The 19,245-nt window shown below is 46.8% G+C and overlaps 1 protein-coding gene across 8 annotated transcripts in view; it reads left to right on the top strand.

Moving 5' to 3' along the window:
* The window catches only part of LOC105567774 (tyrosine-protein phosphatase Lar), a 419,078-nt gene that overhangs the window by 394,929 nt on the left and 4,904 nt on the right, over positions 1–19,245 (top strand). For 6 of the 8 annotated variants that reach the window (XM_012022900.1, XM_012022901.1, XM_012022895.1 and 3 more), the window contains 13 exons: positions 89–364; positions 719–1,003; positions 2,344–2,367; positions 2,847–2,947; positions 3,043–3,372; positions 3,666–3,816; positions 5,000–5,296; positions 14,281–14,420; positions 15,004–15,206; positions 15,292–15,458; positions 15,689–17,049; positions 17,111–17,337; positions 17,426–19,232. In XM_012022900.1, coding sequence (XP_011878290.1) covers positions 89–364; positions 719–1,003; positions 2,344–2,367; positions 2,847–2,947; positions 3,043–3,372; positions 3,666–3,816; positions 5,000–5,296; positions 14,281–14,420; positions 15,004–15,206; positions 15,292–15,458; positions 15,689–17,049; positions 17,111–17,337; positions 17,426–19,232 — 5,369 coding nt within the window. The remainder of the gene's footprint in view (positions 1–88; positions 365–718; positions 1,004–2,343; positions 2,368–2,846; positions 2,948–3,042; positions 3,373–3,665; positions 3,817–4,999; positions 5,297–14,280; positions 14,421–15,003; positions 15,207–15,291; positions 15,459–15,688; positions 17,050–17,110; positions 17,338–17,425; positions 19,233–19,245) is intronic. The other 2 variants (XM_012022897.1, XM_012022898.1) reach the window with 2 other exon arrangements.

The following is a 19,245-nucleotide window of genomic DNA, read 5'->3' as shown; positions in this document are numbered from 1 at the left end:
AAAAGGATAAAAAAATTGCAAGAAACTAGATTAAAATTTAAGTCGCTGAAAGAGACATTTATCCTGACGACTGTGCTGTGTACTTCAGTACGTCGTGTTTCACCAACCTTCTCGATTCCTCCACCGCCGGTGAGCGAGGTAATGCTGGGCGGATCGCTGAACCTCACCTGCGTCGCCGTGGGCGCGCCTATGCCTTACGTCAAGTGGAGAAAGGACCCGGCGACGGACCTAACGCCGGAAGACGACCTGCCGGTCGGCAAAAATGTCCTGAAGCTGACGGACATCAAGGAGTCCGCCAATTACACGTGCACAGCCGCCAGCGATCTCGGTGTAATTGACATGACCACGGTGGTGAAAGTTCAATGTTCGTATCAAACTTTAAACCTAGAGTCCCCTCCTTTAACTTAGATACATTCTGTTATCGCGGATCACATGATGCGAGCTGATTAATCGTGCATTGCGTTCACCGGATAACTAATCGATCAACGAGCTTATTTGGAAAAGGATCTTCGTGGGGAGAAGGTTTTTGCTGTTACACATGACGGTCAATAAAATTTAGCGTTTGTAATATCTTTCTCCTGGAGCTTGCAAATGTCGCGACGATTTTACACTAACTCCGGGCGCTTGAATAAATGATTTCGTATTCTGCGCGACTTAGACGCGATATTTATAAATCGAAATGGAGAGGTAAAGTCGTAATAAACCCTGCCCCTCGCAGCTCTTCCCGGTCCGCCGGAGAACGTTCAAGTGTCCGACATCACTGCGACGTCGGTGAAGCTGAGCTGGTCCTACAAAGGACCGGATGAGCTGCAGTATTACGTAATTCAGCATAAACCGAAGCACGTGAACCAGGCATATGCCGAAATATCCGGTATCACGACGATGTACTACCATGTTAGGAGTCTCAGCCCGTATACGGAGTACGAGCTCTACGTGATAGCTGTGAACAGCATCGGGCGTGGTCCCCCAAGTGCCCCGGTGATGGTCACCACTGGTGAAACAAGTCAGTACCATAGTATTTCCTATATACTATTCTCTGGCCATTTTATGCTTCTATTGTGGCTAGAAGCGATTATTTTCCTTTTCGAAACATATGGTTCACGCTTCCCGTAACATATATGTATTATTCGGAGAATTAACTTTCCTAAGAAAGTCTTTATTTCGTATTATATTGGAATAGACTCATAACTAACACTAATGATTAGTGATTAACATCCGTGCATATATCATTAGAATTAGATTGACCTTTAGATATAAGAAAATCTCATCTAATTCGCCGCTTCCATGCCAAATTAACAAATGAGGGAAAATATCGTTTCTACAGAAATGTGTCTTATTTTATTCAACATTCTCCTCTCGTCAGTCTCGAACGCATCGTTCGAGCGAGCTCAGCCAGATGTAACAATATCTATTAAATCAATCAATCATCTTTGACGTACACGGAAACTTTATTGGACGTCCGCATCACGACCGCTACGACAAAGTAAACCCACTCATGAATCAACTCACGTTTCATTTCTGCAATGAACATACCGTGCGTCTCGCGGCAAGTGCATTGCCCGCCGATTAAAACGCGAACGAACTCGACGACCCGTTTTTTTCCGCGCATCCACGTCCGCGAGGATCGGAGAACAATAACGTAAAGGCGTAGTGGAGGAACGGCACTACTCCGACGTGAGCGTGAATTTTTTGCACGTAGATAGAATTTTTGTACACGCCATCGAGAAAGAGGAGCGAATTTTTACGCACAATTTTTGAGGGAAATTCTGTATTTTTTCCATGCTGTCCGCCGTGGACGCACGATTTGATCCATGTAAGTGACAAGAAAATTTTTTTCACCTATCACCAAAAACCCTCCCGCCCCATCTGCTCTTTGTTGCACCAGTGTGTTAGTGTTTTTGCGGGGCCGTTCCACAGCGTTTCGTCGCGCTTCGACGTCTCGTGTCATTTGTGTATTTTTTTACACTATATATCCCCAACCCCTTGTTCCCAGCCTCCCACACTGCCTCTTTCACTTTTTTCACTCTCTCTCTCTCTCTCTCTCTCTTTATATATATCTATCTATCTCTATCTCTTTCTCCGTCTCGAAAGTACGCGTCTCCGTCTCCTTTTTTCCTTTTTTACAAAAGAAGGGAGGGGAGCGAGAAACGAGTACGCGGGGAAGACAGCACGCGAAATTGCACCTTTCCTAACAGAATAGTAGCACACTTCTCACCTCGTGAAAATACGAAGGAGACACGTACCGCTCTCGCAGTTCGTATTTTCACTCAGCATTTACTGCCCGCATTTATATTTCGAGAATTGACAATAATCGTTTGACATTTGTTTTTTTTTCTCGGATAGCGGAATCGACAAATGGAGGTGCCAGTAAGTCAAATCATATACTAAGAGTGCCGTAGTGATTCATTCACACCGATTTTTCTTTGCCTGTCCCTGTGTAGTTCTGGAAGTTTTTGGTTTGATCTCGTTTCGTTACTTTGCGCACACACGATTGTCACTTTCACCGATACAAACGCGCATACTTTGCCACTCTTATTACATCGACACGTGCGCAATCTGGAGATCTCTGTAGTTAACTGCGTACGGTGTAAATTTTTGAAAATGTACCCATTTATCACCGCTAGTGTTGCCAAAATGGAATTTAATTTCGTTTTTCTCTTCCCTATTTTTACACTGCACCTGCTCTTGGTTCTTATGGTGGTTTTCTTTGGAGGATTTCTTTTTGAAGGGCTTCTTACCGCGTGACTAACTGACGTGTACTGCCCTTCCGCGCCTTCGTGTGTATCTTGGCTGCTCCTCGTCCGGTCTCTCTAATAACGCTAAAAACTGGCTAATCTCTTTTTTAGAACCCGGTACAGCGCCGCGGAAAGTTCAGGTACGGCCGTTGAGCTCCAGCACGATGGTCATACAGTGGGACGAACCGGAAACCCCGAACGGTCAAGTGACGGTCGGTGTCTCTCCCGAAATTATCTTTCACCGCGGCTTTCCCCGACTTTCGTTAACGTTGTCGCTAACTATCGCGCGATATGCTCCCCCCCGTAGGGATACAAAGTGTACTACACAACGGACTCGAATCAGCCCATGGCGTCGTGGCAGTACCAGATGGTGGACAACAGCCAATTGACAACCATCTCGGAGCTGACGCCGCACACGATCTACACCATAAGAGTCCAGGCGCTCACGAGCGTCGGTCCTGGACCACTTAGTCTGCCGGTGCAAATCAAAACACAGCAAGGGGTACCGAGTCAGCCCGAAATGCTAACGGCGGTCGACATCGGGGAGACCAAAGTAACGCTCCAATGGAGCAAGCCCGCTCATAGCGCTGAGAATATTCTCAGCTATGAGCTGTACTGGAATGACACTTACGCGAAGGTAGGCAGTTATACATTTTTTTTTATGTCAAAGTAAACTTCTTTTCTTAACGATAACTTGGGTTGTCCAGCCTCACTCAGCGCCTAAGTGCCACTCATCGTGCATTGATCCCTAATAATATCCTTTGTTCTCTGAATTAATTGAACAATTAAAGACTATGAACGAATTGTTTTTATTCGCTCGGGAGTAGAATGGAGCGAAGTTCGGGGGAGGAAGTTGAAAAGATGTTAGAATTTTAAGAGAGATGATTAATCTACGCGACCTAACGCACCCGGCATTTCTGCTCGAATCAGGAAAAGCATCATCGCAGGATACCGGTGACCGAGAACTACACTTTGACCGGCTTGTATCCGAACACTCTGTACTACGTGTGGCTGGCCGCGAGGAGTCAAAGGGGAGAGGGTGCCACGACGATACCGTATCCGGTTCGCACCAAACAGTACGGTAAGCAGAACGCGCACGAATGCATACGAAATCGAATCAAGTTCATGCAGCGAGGAGTGCCAGACGCATGCTGATGCGCGATTGTCGCGAGGCCGTAAGGCGGTCGGCTGCTCGACCGCCCGGATATCGTGGCGATCTCGGGTAAGACGCACCTGTGTCCTGCGGGTCCTCGCGCACGACCGCGCATCGCGACGGCACAGCAGGTAGGAGGTGCTGTAGCGCTAGACGCTCCTGCAAGTAGCGTAAGCTATCGACGCACAACACCTTGGAAAGAGCCTTTGAAAAGAAACGAAAAGAGAAAGCGGAGACCTTTCGTCTTCGAGAACGCGTTTATTAAAGAAAGAAAAAGGAAAAGAGAGCGTATGAAAAGAAAGGGAAAGACAGAAAAAATAATAGAGAATAACAAGTGAAGTGTGGGAGAGTGAGAATGACTGCATGCATTGCAAATAAGAAAGCCGTTTTTGGATGCCACTTTATATATATATATCTATATATATACGTACATATCATACATATAAATTGCACTAAGCACTGCATTGATATATGTGTGCATTTTGGGCACCTCTTTTCATTCTCAATAACATGATTGATTTATCGTCCGTTCTTCAGTTTTTCGTTGTCTCGTTCCCTTGCAATTATATAAACGTGTAAACTCGTTAACTCTGCGGATCGTACGCCCGAGTTAACACGAGCCGCACCGGGAGAACTGTCTCTAATCACGTCTTTTTTCGACTGTTCAAGGATCGATTCACTTTTTACCTTGAATATTTTACACCCGTCTGAACCTTGGCCCAACATACCGTTTCGTTGGTATCCCACGACAGTCACCGTCGATTGTGCGCTCGTCTCAGCGTTGAGACCGTCAGGTCGAGAAATACGAGAACTCATTTGCTCATCGCTCGGCGTACTAACTCGTCTATCGTTCGCTCATACATAAAGATGTCACTTATTACAATTTGTATCTTGAAACGAGAAGCGTGTATAGAACTCGTGAAATCTCACAAGGCCGAGTTCAAATGAATTAATAATTATCCGACGACGAAGTGACAATAGTCACGCCGCAGAACTTTTCGTATCCTCGCGTTTGACCTCAAGCCAGAGACTTAGTACGATCGGCTGGTAACTGCCGATTATGACCCCCGATTTTGTTTTTTTTCCCCTCCTACAACTGAGTGTTATACAGTCCCCGGGGCTCCGCCTCGCAATGTAACCGGCAAGGCGATCAGCCCGACTTCCATATTGGTAACGTGGGAACCACCGGCCGCTGAACGTTCCAACGGGAGGATCGCCTACTACAGGCTGCAAGTCGTCGAGAGCGGTCGCTCCGACTCCGAGGCGAGGAATATCAAACTGAATGACACGCGTTTCGTGTTGGACGAGCTCAAAAAGTGGACCGAGTATCGGATCTGGGTACTGGCCGGGACCAGAGTAGGTGACGGGCCTCCGAGTTATCCTATCTCGGTCAGAACTCACGAGGACGGTATGTATCACAGACACTGACTGAAAGTCTCTCTGTTTAACCTCAGGCACGCGAGGAGTAACGTGTAAAATCCGTGGTGACGCACAGCGCGCGAGGACGAGTACCATGATGCCGACGTTCTTCAGTAGCTGTCGCAATATAATAATTAACGGAGAATCGATACGACCGCGATATCATCTCCCGTTGTTTCCTTTCACTGAAACACGTGTTAACTGATATATAGAAAACAAGAATCCCCCCCCGATCGTTCAACGCCGCCGCGGTCGCTACGAATTTCACACGCTAAGCTTCGCGAGGAAGAAATATATTATATATTGGGATGAAGTAATAACGCGCCTCATCCGAGAGCCAAAAATATAAAAGCCCGCCAAAAGTCAGTCCGGTTTAATACTCTCGCGCGGTTCCAGTGCGGGTTGCGACGACACGCCGCGTGTTATTCTTGATCCGGTGAATGCATTACGTATGATATACATTACTGTAAATTTTCGATTTCAGATTACGCTAACGTCACTTCGTCACCTGTCTCTCTTCCCAAACTCTCAAATGATACCAGATACTCTCTCTCTTCTCTCTCTCTATCTCTCTCTCTCTCTCTCTTCTCTCTCCTTTATCATGATTTTCTGTTCTGTGTCCTCTCTATCGTCTATCTTTTTTCTCCAGTGATTCTACACTCATGTTATATTATATTGTATTTACGTTATTATATTCTATTAAATTACATTATACAATATATATATTATACTCTGTATTATATTATATATATGAGCTTTCCTCTTCTCTCACGCCGTTCTTGTGTTACAGTTATAGTTTCGAGAAACGAACTATCGAATCGCACCATCGTGCACGAGAGAGGAAAAGAGGACGGACACGGCCCTTTTTTCCGGTCGGGTTACCTTTTTTTTTTGCGCGAACAAAAGTTTTGAGCGCGCACGACTTTTTGTATTTTTCGTGCCTCTCCGATCACGCTACTCCGATCGCTTTCCTGTCGTTCTTTTCGTAACCTCCTTCACTCTTCCGATTTTTATAAAACGGCATCCACGCGAAACATGAAACGATGATGGCCCTACTTTTTTGGCTGGCGAGATTTTATATTTTTGGATTTTTTGCGGTAATAAAATCTCCGACTTGTTCTAGCTTCCCCGAAGTCTCCCCGAAACCTCCAGATCCCTCTCTCCCCCTTCAACGCCCCCCCCCCCCCGTCTTCTAGTGTGCCCACAATCATTTTTTCCAGGTGCACGCAGCCACGGATTTTTCAGAAGCTGATAACCAATTTTTGAGCTCAGCTATTAAAAGATGAAAAAGAAAGAAACGAATTTTCTTAACGTTTTTACAGGGCCTAATCGCAACTCTCTCTTTGTTCGTTGCCGTTGGTTTTTTTCACCCCCCAGCCCCACTTTTAAAACTTGGATATCTATTTTGACACGCTAATTAATATCTAATTATACTCACTCAAGTGTTTTTGTCTTTCCTTAAAGCATTTGCAGGAGGATGATCCAGGTTTTGAACAGCTAGTTTTTAAGATCTATTCACATTATCGTAATATATCAATATTACCTAATAATATGTACTCATTACACTCAATGTTCTTTCTGGTGGTTACCGTGGTTACGTCAGTAAAGATGTTTCGTTTCTCTCCTTTAGTTTATTAATTCACTCTTGCCACGTGTTATGAAGATAGAAGTCAGGCTGGCTGCCCCGCGTGCCATTATTTCCGCAACTCCTTTTTTTTCTTCTTTTTTTTTTAAATACATATACGTATCACTAGCTGCATAGGCCACATGAAACATGTAAATAACACTAACGAACGAAATTAAATAACAACTTGTTACACGCGCAACAATCAGACGAAAGTAATGGCAACGCGAGGGACAGCTTGCGAGTGAAGCGCTTACGTATATATATATAAAAACTCTAGCGAATGTTATCTCACACACAAGAATATATATATATGAGACGCACTTTTTCATTATATATATATATATTACACATATATATATTTCTATATCTCTGATATATAAGGCTCTTCTGTCTTTAGTTGAGATTTAGTTCTACCTATCGTTTGCACATGTTTAGAGCATGCCTTCGTTTGTTTAAAGACTCCTCGACTCCCATGAATCCCGGAAACGCAACCCCCTCGAACTCTCGTCCCGTCTGAAGGAAAGGAAAGAAACCCGGATCTCCCACACGATCCCACCTCTTCGTCCCCGAGCACCAAAGTCCGCCGAACTTTGTCGAGTCTGCGATAATCACGTTCCCGCAAACACGTTCATTTTACACCATGTCTATATCCTATGAATGGCATGCCGATGCATGAGACAGTTTTGCTTTCTGTTAACTTCCCGTCCCCGTCCCAGCCGAGCGGCATCCCGTCGAAGGTGCCGATCGATCCCGCATGTCGAACGTTTTTCGTCCCCCTCCCTGTTGCCGAATGACGTCCACACACGATCCCTCTCCCATAACAAACGAATTCGGCACCGAGGGAAAAAAAATTTGTTTGCACGATATTTATATGGTAGTTGTTGAAAAAAAATAAATCTCCGCGCGGTCGTTAGCCGCGATATTTCCCCGGGAAATCATTTAATCGTAACGATAACTTCTCTCGGTGCGCGGAGAAGGGGCGGTGCGGTGGTACGACCGTGATCGTTAAAAGTTTCGCAGCGCGGGTAAGCAGAAACAACGGGGTTTGCGATATTGAAAAAGATAATCGAACGAGAGAGCTGAAATTAAAAACGAAAATTGTGCCCGGGTAGAAAGAGCCGAAAGAGCGAGGGTGGAAGTAAGGTAAGGAAAAGAGGGGAATCGTGCGAGCGCCATCCTATTTATCTAACGGGCTATGAAGACATTCCGCGTCGGACGCGTGGCAAAAGAGAGAGAGCATCGTTTGTCGCGGAGGTATTATGTCGCCATGATTGTCGAAGGAAAAGTCGTACCGACGTAACGATCTTCCCGTGTGCCTTTCACCGTTCACCGCCATGGAACACGCCCCCCCCCCCTCAGAATCCTCTTTCGTTTCTCCGCCTGCGCCCCCGGCTCCTAAAAGACCCCCCGTTCCCGGCATTATCCCGTTCGCGCGGAGCAACTGATCCGGGTGCTCCCGTTTACCCTCCCGAAGCAGACTCGGCAGAGCGAGGCGAAACGATAAAAAGCACTGCTGAAAGCACCCTGCCGTGTAAGCTCGCACATTGTCAAGCACAAAGATTCACCGTCACGTGTATAGCATACATATATCTACGCATACGTTCACTACTATTACTGACTGTCATCGTTCGCTATTTACCGAGAGATATCACGTTGCTGCTACATGGTATTATTATATATACTGTCTCACACCGTATACGTATGTGTGCACGGGCACTTAGCAAAAATCACGTAAACTGCGCGCCGGCACCGTGTGTTTCGCATTCATTATTACTTCTCGCACCACCACCAACGCACGCATAATATACACGCACGTTCCGCGGAGTCTCGCAGTGCCACGCGCGAACGTACACGCACGTGCGTGGGGGTCGCACGTGGTGCTGGTCGCCGCGCCGCGTCATCGTAGTCTTTTGTCCCCTCTTGCCCCCCCACAAACCCCTCACACCCCCCCCCCCCCACAAAACCCCTCACACCCCCTGCGCACCGATTCTCAAGAGCACAAGCACCCGCTTTTACGAACAATTCGGCTGCGAGATAGCACGTAGCATTCACGTAGGACACGTGCGCGCGGGCGTGTGCGATTACTTGGATATGCGTATACGTAGAGGCGTTAACGCTCACATGCTGCGTGAGAGAGCACCGTGCACAGCAGCGGCTATACACGTCCGAATAAATATTGTTATAGACGATGCAATATTCGTGTGCCGCCGAGCACCAGCACTGAAAGCACCCTCGAAAAGCACCCCCACTGTCGACTGTCGTGCAACCTGAAGCTCTTTCCTGAGGCGATCTCGAAATGGTGCGCGGCGCAAAAGCCATAATAATAACCGAAATGGTAATGGACGGATGGATCGTTGCTGCGAGCGACATTGTTCGTTTCATTGCTGTAAAAAAAAGAGCGCGACCCGGTAATATTCGTGAAATTATATCGTTGTATCGGCTATTAATCCGCGAAACGCCTGCGAAAAGTCGGAACGAGGAAGGCAGATGACGCGCACGAGCGGATTGCGTTAAGAAGTCACCCGGAAGGAGACGCGAAAATTATTTAAACCGTAGATAATCGGTTCGTGCGGACGCGCTGCTTTTGTCCAGGATTTACTTTTCCGCGGGCGTGCAGGAATTTATAACCGATACTACGGATAATACCGTGGTAAAGGTGACAATCGATTGGCCCGCGATACATTTTTTTCGAGACCGCGACAGGAAGGTGCGCGCGTGAATGCGTGAGTGATTGTGTAAAAGGATACCGGATGGAAGGAGGACGACACGCGTAAGAAAGCGTACGCGAAAAGTAACGAAAAAGCAAAAAAAACCAGGGAAGTGATTAGTCACAAAGAAAAACGGTACATACAATGGAGATCAGATTAAGAGTTCGCGCGATATTTTCTCTGCGCCCAAACATCCCTGACGAATAAGAGAGTCGGATAATTTGTATCGACCAAGTGAGAAGAGAAAAAACGTTCGCGGGGCGTTTTCTCGAAAACATTTGAATACCAATATTCACATCAGAGACCTGTTTCTGATTATATTCTCATTTCTCATATGCTTATCAGTCAGAACTTTCGTGGATTCGGCGAGAGTAAATCGTTTCCAACGTCGACTTCGCCGGAAACGATCGACGACCTTTAATATCCGAAGAACGTACCCCCTTCTTTTGTGTGTGGTTTTTTTTTAATGGCACGCATAGGAAACGGAAATGCGAAGCGCACGCTCGAAAATGGAACTCTCAACTTCTGCTCGCGCGTAAAGTATCCGGCGCGGATGAAGTACGCTCTGGCTATTAAAGAAAAAGAGAGAGAGAGATAACCTTACCGTGTGCTGCGCTGACCGCATGGACGAAAACGGGAAATCTGGACATATGTAGACTGCGACTCCCATTAATTTTCATACGTAGTCACTCCGACGGCCGTTTTCTATTACGTATATCTTCGCTCTCTGCATGCGAGACTCTGATCCGTTTCCAACTTCTGTGTCTCTATAAGTGAAACATAGTACTCTGTTATTCAGATGATACTTCGATATGTGCGAAATACTTATGTTTAAAAGCCATATATAGCATATCTCTTTCTACATTCTACTGTTTTTATCTCGAGAAACACGCACACGTTTTTTTCACATGGGTATCTAGAGAAGGTATATAATATTACATTGTATATGTAAATGTGATTTATTTCCTTTCTATATCTTTGGACTTCTAATTAACGGTTGAAGCAACGCTCCTTTTCGTAGGCGTAATTTAAAGTCTTAAAAGCTTCGGCTGCCCGTTTTTGACTTGTTCCTGATTGTCTCCTCCAATTTTTTACTTGACACGTAAACTATCTTACTGTTATGTCCCAATAAAAACGCATGATTTATGACAGTTCGTTTCCCTTAGCTCGACCCAGCTAGCTCCGCCAATTTGAATTAGACATTTTAGATGTCATCGACAGTTTCGACCACACTCGATCATCGACAGGTACGCGAGCACGATTCGTTAATCAAATAAACGGGCCCGGCACCACCTCCACCACCGCGTCTCGGCAACGGCTGTCGAAACGTATTTACGCGCGCGTTTTACGCGGGATTTTGTGATTTTTGCGTGGATGAATGCGCGGGTGGATGTTGACATTGAGAGAAAGAAAGAGGAGAGAGGAAAAAGGAGGGAGGAAAAAAAGAGAAAAGGGGGAAGAGGAGACAAATAGCGGGATACTTTTTTACAGTATCCCAAACGGGGGTGAGTGGTCTCGCTATCTGTCTCTCTCTTTTCACCTCTATTTCTTTCTTTTAGTTTCCCCCCCCTCTCTTCTCTCTCTCTCTTTTTCTCTAATTTACCCTGCCTCCCCCTTTGCTGAAACGACAAATGTTTTTGATCGAGCTGCTGTTTTTTGCGGGTGACTTTTTGGAGTTGCAAAAAGAAGAGCAAGAGAAAGTAAAAACAATTTTTCCTCCGAAGACACTCCACCCCACCGACATGTATCCCGATCTTGTATCGTGAATTTTTGACTACGTAAAATACTCACGAGAGTAAATCGCGAGTTTTTCTCACGGCTGCCCATTTCTATATAGAATACCGTAGCGATAACCGACGAAACCTTTTCTCTCGTTTGATACTTCCTAGAAACCGTCCACCTTATTCTTTCTTATGGTTTCTCCTACCTACATAGCTTTCTTTTCGTAGGCATTTTATCATAGGTCTTCCCTTTCATGTCTCGTGTCGGGGGAGGAAGAGCAGGGGGAAGATTCGAGGTGTACGTTGATAGGATTACTGTCGCCCGCGACGATTTCGGAGGTAAATTTTTAAGAAACGCGAGACATTTGGCCCTCGTGTCCCGTCCCCGACACGAGGCAGGTGAACACATTGAGCCTTTAGTTATTTCATATTTGGAGTAGTGATTGCGCATGCCAAAAAAAAAAGATATTCTCACGTCTCCCGCCTCTCTGCGACCAACTGCAACCGAGGGCCAAGCGATCATTCATTTTTTTTTTTTGGTCTATGTAACGATCGATTGGAATCATGAATCTTGTTGCCACCGACATTCGTTAGCAGTTGCGTAATAAGCGATGTGATTGTCAATCGAGCGCATGTGGCCGGAGCGAAAGGACCGAATCGAGCGAATGCGAACGCGTGCCTGCCTCGAGAAGAGAAGGATAACGAGATCTACATTTTTTTGTCGTAAAATCGAGAATATAGTTATTATATAGAGAGGGCCAATTTTGATGATAATCAGTAGTGTGCTACCCATTGATATGCCTTAAAGATTAATTAAATTACACTGTAATTCTTACTCAATGTACGTGCGAAGTTGACACGAATTTTTACGAGTTTTTTTTCCCACTTTTTTGGCGACTTTTGGGGCGCAGCTGAAAAAAGTGAGTATCCCTTAGCTCGTCTCTCGAGTTGTGCCATGACATTTTTCTATACCGTCTAGTTTCTTTTTTTTTCTGTTTCACTTTTCCCTTTTGTCACCGTCTCGTTTTTTGCATATGTACACTCTCATTTTGTTGTCTGTCGAGAGAATCCAATCTCGAGGTGTCGTCCCACAGTTGTTTTGTCTTATTCTTTTTTTCTTTTGCTGCAGCCAGTGAATATATTATAATATAATCTTAAGGAACATATATTATATTACATACATTATAACGCTGCGACTGCGCGCGCTCGCCACCCTTGTTTTTTGCGCTACATAGCGAAGTTGTAAGTGTGATCTTGATCTTACCTGACTGTGTATACATGCGAGAGCTAGAAGCAGAGCGAGCACGCGATCTTCCAATCGCTTCTCATCAAGTTCGCGCTACGACGATTCAGTTTCTGCGTCGGAATTTTCTGTATGTACTTTCGTTGCGGCGCAAGTTTCGTTTTTTGCGAATCCCTCCGCCGTAGTAGAGCTGCTGTTACTGTTACATTATATATCGTGCGGAAGTAGGTATTAGGCAGTGCTGGTTTTTTGTCTGGATTTTTATTTTCCTCACCACGTCTTACGTTTTCCCCATTTCTCTCTCGCAACGCGCCAATTAGCCGTTTAGCGACTTACGACGCATACTGGACCGTCCATGAAACAATCGAGTCGCCTCGTCCCGCGGAGACCCCGGCGTCCTTGGCACCCCCAAGGCGACGACCAGGTCGCGACCACCCCCGGCCGCTTCCAACAGTCGTGCGCAGCGGTCGTGGTCGTAAATAAACGTTATTAAATGGGCAACGTGCGTATATTTACCGCCACTACCTCGCGTTCGCGGTCGAGGAGCCAAGATCCCGGCGACCCCGTCGTCGTCGGTCGTCGCGGCAACTTTCATCCCCCGGCGAGCGTACCTCGCTGCCCTCCCGCTGCAACCCTCTCCGCGGAAACTCGCGTGCAACTAACTATCTGCTTGGTCTCTCTCAAGTCATGGACTCTCCAATATTGCCGCTGTGTTATCGTGCCCGACGTTACCGCGTACCTTACCGTGTGACGTGTCCACGCGCGCTTATATATGCAAAGTCGAACCGAAATGCGCGCGCGGGCTAAAGAAAGAAAGAGGAAAAAAAATCGAGAAAGAAAAAGAGAGAAAAAAAAGCATTATTGGTATTCAAATGGAGGATTGTAATCGTATCAGGGGCGTAGAGCATGGGGTACAACGTGCCTCGTAATATTGTTTGTACGTCGTTTTGTCCGTGTGTGATTGGCGGCATGTAATTACCTACTCCACTATTTTTCTTCGTCTTCTCGTTCTTCCTTTTTATCTTACTCTTCTCTTTCGTTCGCGGCCTTATTTTACTTATGATTTCTACCTCCCCCACAACCGCCGCAATCGCTGGCACTTTGGTTTCTCTTTTCGATTGTCTCTTTCTCTCTCTCTCTCTCTCTCTCTCACACCGCTACCTCGTTCTTTTGCTGTCATCCACTTTCTTTTTTTTCTTTGTCTTTTTACCGTTTACAGCGACGAACCAGACGACGGGTGGACGGCCGCGAAATGTAGAGGAAAACGTTTTGCGCATTGTATAAAGACTATGATTCTATTTCTCGCTTTTCCTCCGTTAAATACGTTTCACCGTATGACAAAGGGTACCCTCGTCGCTACCGACGTATTACGCTTGTCGCTTCTCACATTGTTCTTTCGCCTCTGGAATGTAAATAACGACGTAATGATCTTCCGGCAGACAAGACAGACTGCGAATGACTTATACATTGCTCCTTTTTATTTCTTCCCGACCGAGCGTGTTTTCGCTTTACTTTCACACAAAGATTTTTTATTTATCATTTCAGGTTTAGTGAATCCCGTTATTTATTATCTCCTGTCCGCGTACGTCTGTGGGTGTATGTGGGCCGTGTGTCTGTGAGCGTGCACGTCGGACGGGCGTAAAGTGCGCGAATTAATTATGGATTGCGTTACAGTGCCGGGGGATCCTCAGGACGTCAAAGTCACGCCGATCAACTCGACGGCGATACACGTCGAGTGGAAGCCGCCGAAAGCGAAAGATCAGAACGGCGTCATACGGGGGTATCATATACACGTGCAAGAAGTGAGGGAGGAGGTCAGTTTGCGGCTGCTGCACGATCAATAGCGTGGCGTTAGAAGTTTTGGGCTCTTACGCGGAACTTGCTGATAAAACCCTTTACCTTCGTTGTCGTCTCTCTAGTCACGTGTAATATTATCGCGGGTCCCTTTATCCTTGCTGGGCCTCGTTCAAGTATTAATAGGACATACGTCCTGAGTAACACGGTAAAGGGCTTTGAAGCGAGTGTGTAGGGTATTTTGTAACGGATAAAAAAGACTTTGACGATTTATTGGGAGAAGTGTATCATGAGTATAGATCCTGTTACGAGTAGTCTCATAAATATTAAACTATCAACCCCAATTTTATTCATTGCCTATTTTATCGCAAAATGAAAGAGTCCGAAAGAATTGGGCAACCACGTTTCTTTTGTAAAACATCCTGTATGCTTAATGCAATGAACAAATTAAGATTTGAAAGGGGTAGATTAATGGTATTGCGAGACTACATTATCGCGCATATCTGTTAACGACATCTTTCTCGAGTAAAGCTTAAAAGAGTCGATGAGTATGCAAATAGATAAGGGAGAGGGCTCGCAGTACAGGTTGCGATGGTTTCTCAGGGGAAAGACTTGTTGAACGAACCTATACGTCGAGACGTGCACGAGGAGGGCGTGCTGGAGGTCAACATCACCGGACTGCAACCGGACACGAGGTACTCGGTGCAGGTGGCGGCATTGACGAGGAAAGGAGACGGGGACCGTTCGGCACCGATACACGTTAGGACCCCGGGCGGTGTACCAAACAGACCACAGGTCAACGTAAAGTAAGCATCGCCCGTTTGAAGCTACGAGATACAGGTGCTTGCGTAAATGGCTCATAATCGAGCACCACGCACGTTATTATCTCAGAGTCCTGAGCAGAGGTCCCGATGTCTTGGAGCTCGAATGGGCCCAGCCTACTCAGATCTACGGTAATCTACTGGGATACCGTATTCGGTACGGTATAAAAAATCAAACGCTCAAGGAGGAATTTATCGAGGGCACGCGTCAGCAGGCGTACAAAATCACGGATCTTGGTGAGAAAGATTAACACGCACCAGCATTAATGTCCTGTTTCGTATAAAAATAAAATATCCGTGTCTAAGTTAAATATTCTTCAAGATATACACCGACATATATTCTCTTTCTTTACACACTTGATATATATAATACTTATTGCGATAATAATTGTTCTGTGTACTGGATAATTTACAAGTTGCCCGTACTTGGTTGCATTTAATGACTTTGTCAAATAATAAATCCGTAGGAGAACAAGGCGTTGATTACGAGTTCAGGGTGGCGGGCAAGAATGACATCGGCTTCGGTCAAGAGACCGTACGATATTGGTTCAGTCCGGAAGGCGAGCCAACCGGGCCACCGACGAATCTGTCGTACTTCTTTCAAACTCCCGACACTGTGTGCGTGACCTGGGACAAACCGCTTCGGCAGCACAGAAACGGCCAGATAATCGGATACGACGTGCAGTTCAACAAGAAGAACGATCACTCTACCACTATTGACAGGAACACGACCAAGACGAGAGCGGTATTCACGAATCTGGAGGAGAACACGGAGTACGTCTTTCACGTGCGAGCGCACACGTCGCAAGGCAGCGGTCCGTACTCCGAGAAAATCACGATAATGACGGAAAAGGATATAGGCCGAGCTCCGATGTCCGTGAGAGCCGTGGCCACGTCGGATACCAGCGTGGAGGTATGGTGGGAACCGGTGCCCAACAGAGGCAAGATCGTCGGTTACCAGATTTTCTACACAACAACCGCCGTGGAGGATCTCGATGAGTGGAAACAAAAGAGTGTCGGTTTGACGGAATCGGCGGATCTCATCAATCTGGAGAAGTTCACGCAGTACGCTATAACAGTGGCGGCGCGCTACAAGACTGGTCTCGGAAGACTCAGCGAGAAGGTCACAGTGAAGGTGAAGCCGGACGATGTACCGTTGAACCTGAGAGCGCCGGACTCATCAACGCATTCGATGGTCCTTTCCTGGACTCCACCCATAAAACTGACCCCGATGAAGTACAAAGTCTCGTTTGACGCTGTTAAAGAGTTCGTGGATTCCCAAGGTATAACGCAAACACAACTCGTGCCTCGCAGGCAGATCCTATTGGAGCCTACAGTCACGAGTACGACAATAAACGAGCTGCAACCGTTCACGACTTATAACGTCAATGTGAGCGCTATACCGCGCGACGGTCAGTACAGACCACCGTCGAAGATCACAGTCACTACACAGATGGCCGCGCCCAAGCCGATGGTAAAGCCGGACTTCTACGGTGTGGTTAACGGCGAGGAGATTCAAGTTATCCTACCGCAAGCTTCCGAGGAGTATGGTCCAATCTCGCACTATTATCTCATTGTTGTACCTGAAGACAAGAGCACGGTCAATAAACAGCCGGATGAGCTGACCGAGGATATGATCACCGGAAATGGTGCTAAGCAGGAAAGAGAAAATGCGCCCTATATAGCGGCTAAGTTTCCACACAGAGACATTCCGTATACGTTCCACTTAGGCAGCGGAGACATCTACGAGGGATATGAAAACCGGAAGCTCGCCAAAAATAAGCGTTATAGAATATTCGTACGGGCTGTGGTCGATACTCCGCGAAAGGTAAGATTGCGTACAAGTTATTTGTGAATAAGTCTAATTATGAATGAAATATCCCTTTCAGCATTTGTACACGTCGTCGCCGTTTTCCGAATATTTGTCTCTGGACATGAGGGAGGTACCTCCCGGCGAGCCACCGCGTCGGCCAAACCCTAACACGCCTTCGGATGGAAATCCAGAAGTTTCTGTAAAAACTAGCGGTCAAGAGCCAGGCATGGTATGGGTAGTTGGTCCTATAATCGCGGCATTGATGGTCAGCGTTTTCCTCGTACTTTTATTCGTCATTAAAAAGTAAGTTGTATTTCTTACAGGGAATATTGCGAATAAATTAAGGTTTAAATCGGATGCACATCGCAAATTTGTCTCTTAATTATTTCAGACGAAGACAGCCGTGTAAAGCACCGGATCAAGCAGCCGTTACGCGACCGCTCATGGCAGCGGATATAAGCTCGAATCACGCACCGTCGGACCCGGTTGAAATGCGGCGACTAAATTTCCAAACCCCTGGCATGATCTCGCACCCGCCGATTCCTATTAGCGAACTAGGCAATCACATTGAACGCCTGAAAGCGAATGACAATCTCAAGTTCAGTCAAGAATACGAGTCAATAGAACCTGGCCAACAGTTCACGTGGGACCATTCCAATATGGAAGTGAACGCGTCGAAGAATCGTTATGCCAATGTAATCGCGTACGATCATTCGCGAGTCATCCTTCAGACAGTTGACGGTATGCCGGGCTCCGACTACATCAACGCCAATTACTGCGACGGTTACAGAAAGCAGAACGCATACGTGGCCACCCAGGGACCGTTGCAGGAGACGTTCGGGGACTTTTGGCGCATGTGTTGGGAATTGCGTACCAGCACGATCGTAATGATGACCAAGTTGGAGGAGAGAACGAGGATTAAGTGCGATCAGTATTGGCCTACGAGAGGATCCGAGACTTACGGACAGATGACTGTGACCATCAGCGACGTCCAAGAACTGGCAACCTACTGCATTCGTACGTTCCATGTTTGCCGGGCAGGCTATTCCGAGCGGCGGGAGATAAAGCAGCTGCAATTTACAGCCTGGCCTGATCACGGCGTGCCAGAGCACCCCGCGCCGTTCTTGCAGTTCTTGCGCAGAGTTAGATCCCTCAACGTGCCTGACAGTGGACCATTGGTGGTGCATTGTAGCGCGGGCGTGGGACGAACTGGCTGTTTCATCGTGATAGACTCGATGTTAGAAAGAATCAAACACGAAAAAATGATCGACATTTACGGCCACGTCACGTGTCTACGTGCTCAAAGGAATTACATGGTGCAAACGGAGGATCAGTATATCTTCATTCACGATGCCTTGCTGGAGGCGGTGATTTGCGGCAACACGGAGGTACCGGCCAGAAATCTGCATTCCCACATTCAAAAGCTCATGCAGCCGGAAATCGACAATATAACCGGAATGGAACTGGAATTCAAGAAACTGTCCAACATAAAGGCTGACTCGACCAGATTTATATCCGCGAATCTACCGTGTAATAAACATAAGAATCGACTGGTCCACATTCTGCCTTACGAATGCACCAGAGTATGCCTACAGCCGCAGCGTAATATCGAGGGTTCTGATTACATAAATGCGAGCCTGATCGACGGGTACCGCTATCGCGGTGCCTACATAGCTACGCAAGGTCCCCTGTGCGACACCACTGACGACTTCTGGCGTATGCTGTGGGAGCACAATTCCACGATCGTTGTTATGCTGACAAAATTGAAAGAGATGGGCAGAGAGAAGTGCCACCAGTATTGGCCGTCCGATCGATCTATCCGTTATCAATGCTTCGTCGTGGACCCGATCGCGGAGTACAACATGCCGCAATACATTCTGCGAGAGTTCAAGGTGACGGATGCGCGCGACGGGGCCAGTCGCACGGTCAGGCAATTCCAGTTTATCGACTGGCCGGAACAGGGTGTGCCCAAGTCCGGCGACGGTTTTATCGACTTTATCGGACAGGTGCACAAAACGAAGGAACAATTCGGCCAGGACGGACCGATCACCGTGCACTGCAGCGCCGGTGTGGGGAGGACGGGTGTCTTCATAACGCTTAGCATTGTATTGGAGCGAATGCAGTACGAAGGTGTCGTCGACATATTCCAAACTGTCAGAATATTGCGCACACAACGTCCAGCTATGGTTCAAACCGAGGTTCGTAAACTTG

Source organism: Vollenhovia emeryi, unplaced genomic scaffold, assembly GCF_000949405.1.
Source record: "Vollenhovia emeryi isolate VEMERY1.0 unplaced genomic scaffold, V.emery_V1.0 DF939134.1, whole genome shotgun sequence".
Lineage (NCBI taxonomy): Eukaryota > Metazoa > Arthropoda > Insecta > Hymenoptera > Formicidae > Vollenhovia > Vollenhovia emeryi.
Note: the sequence above shows the minus strand (reverse complement) of the source record. Positions and strands in the feature narration are given on the sequence as shown.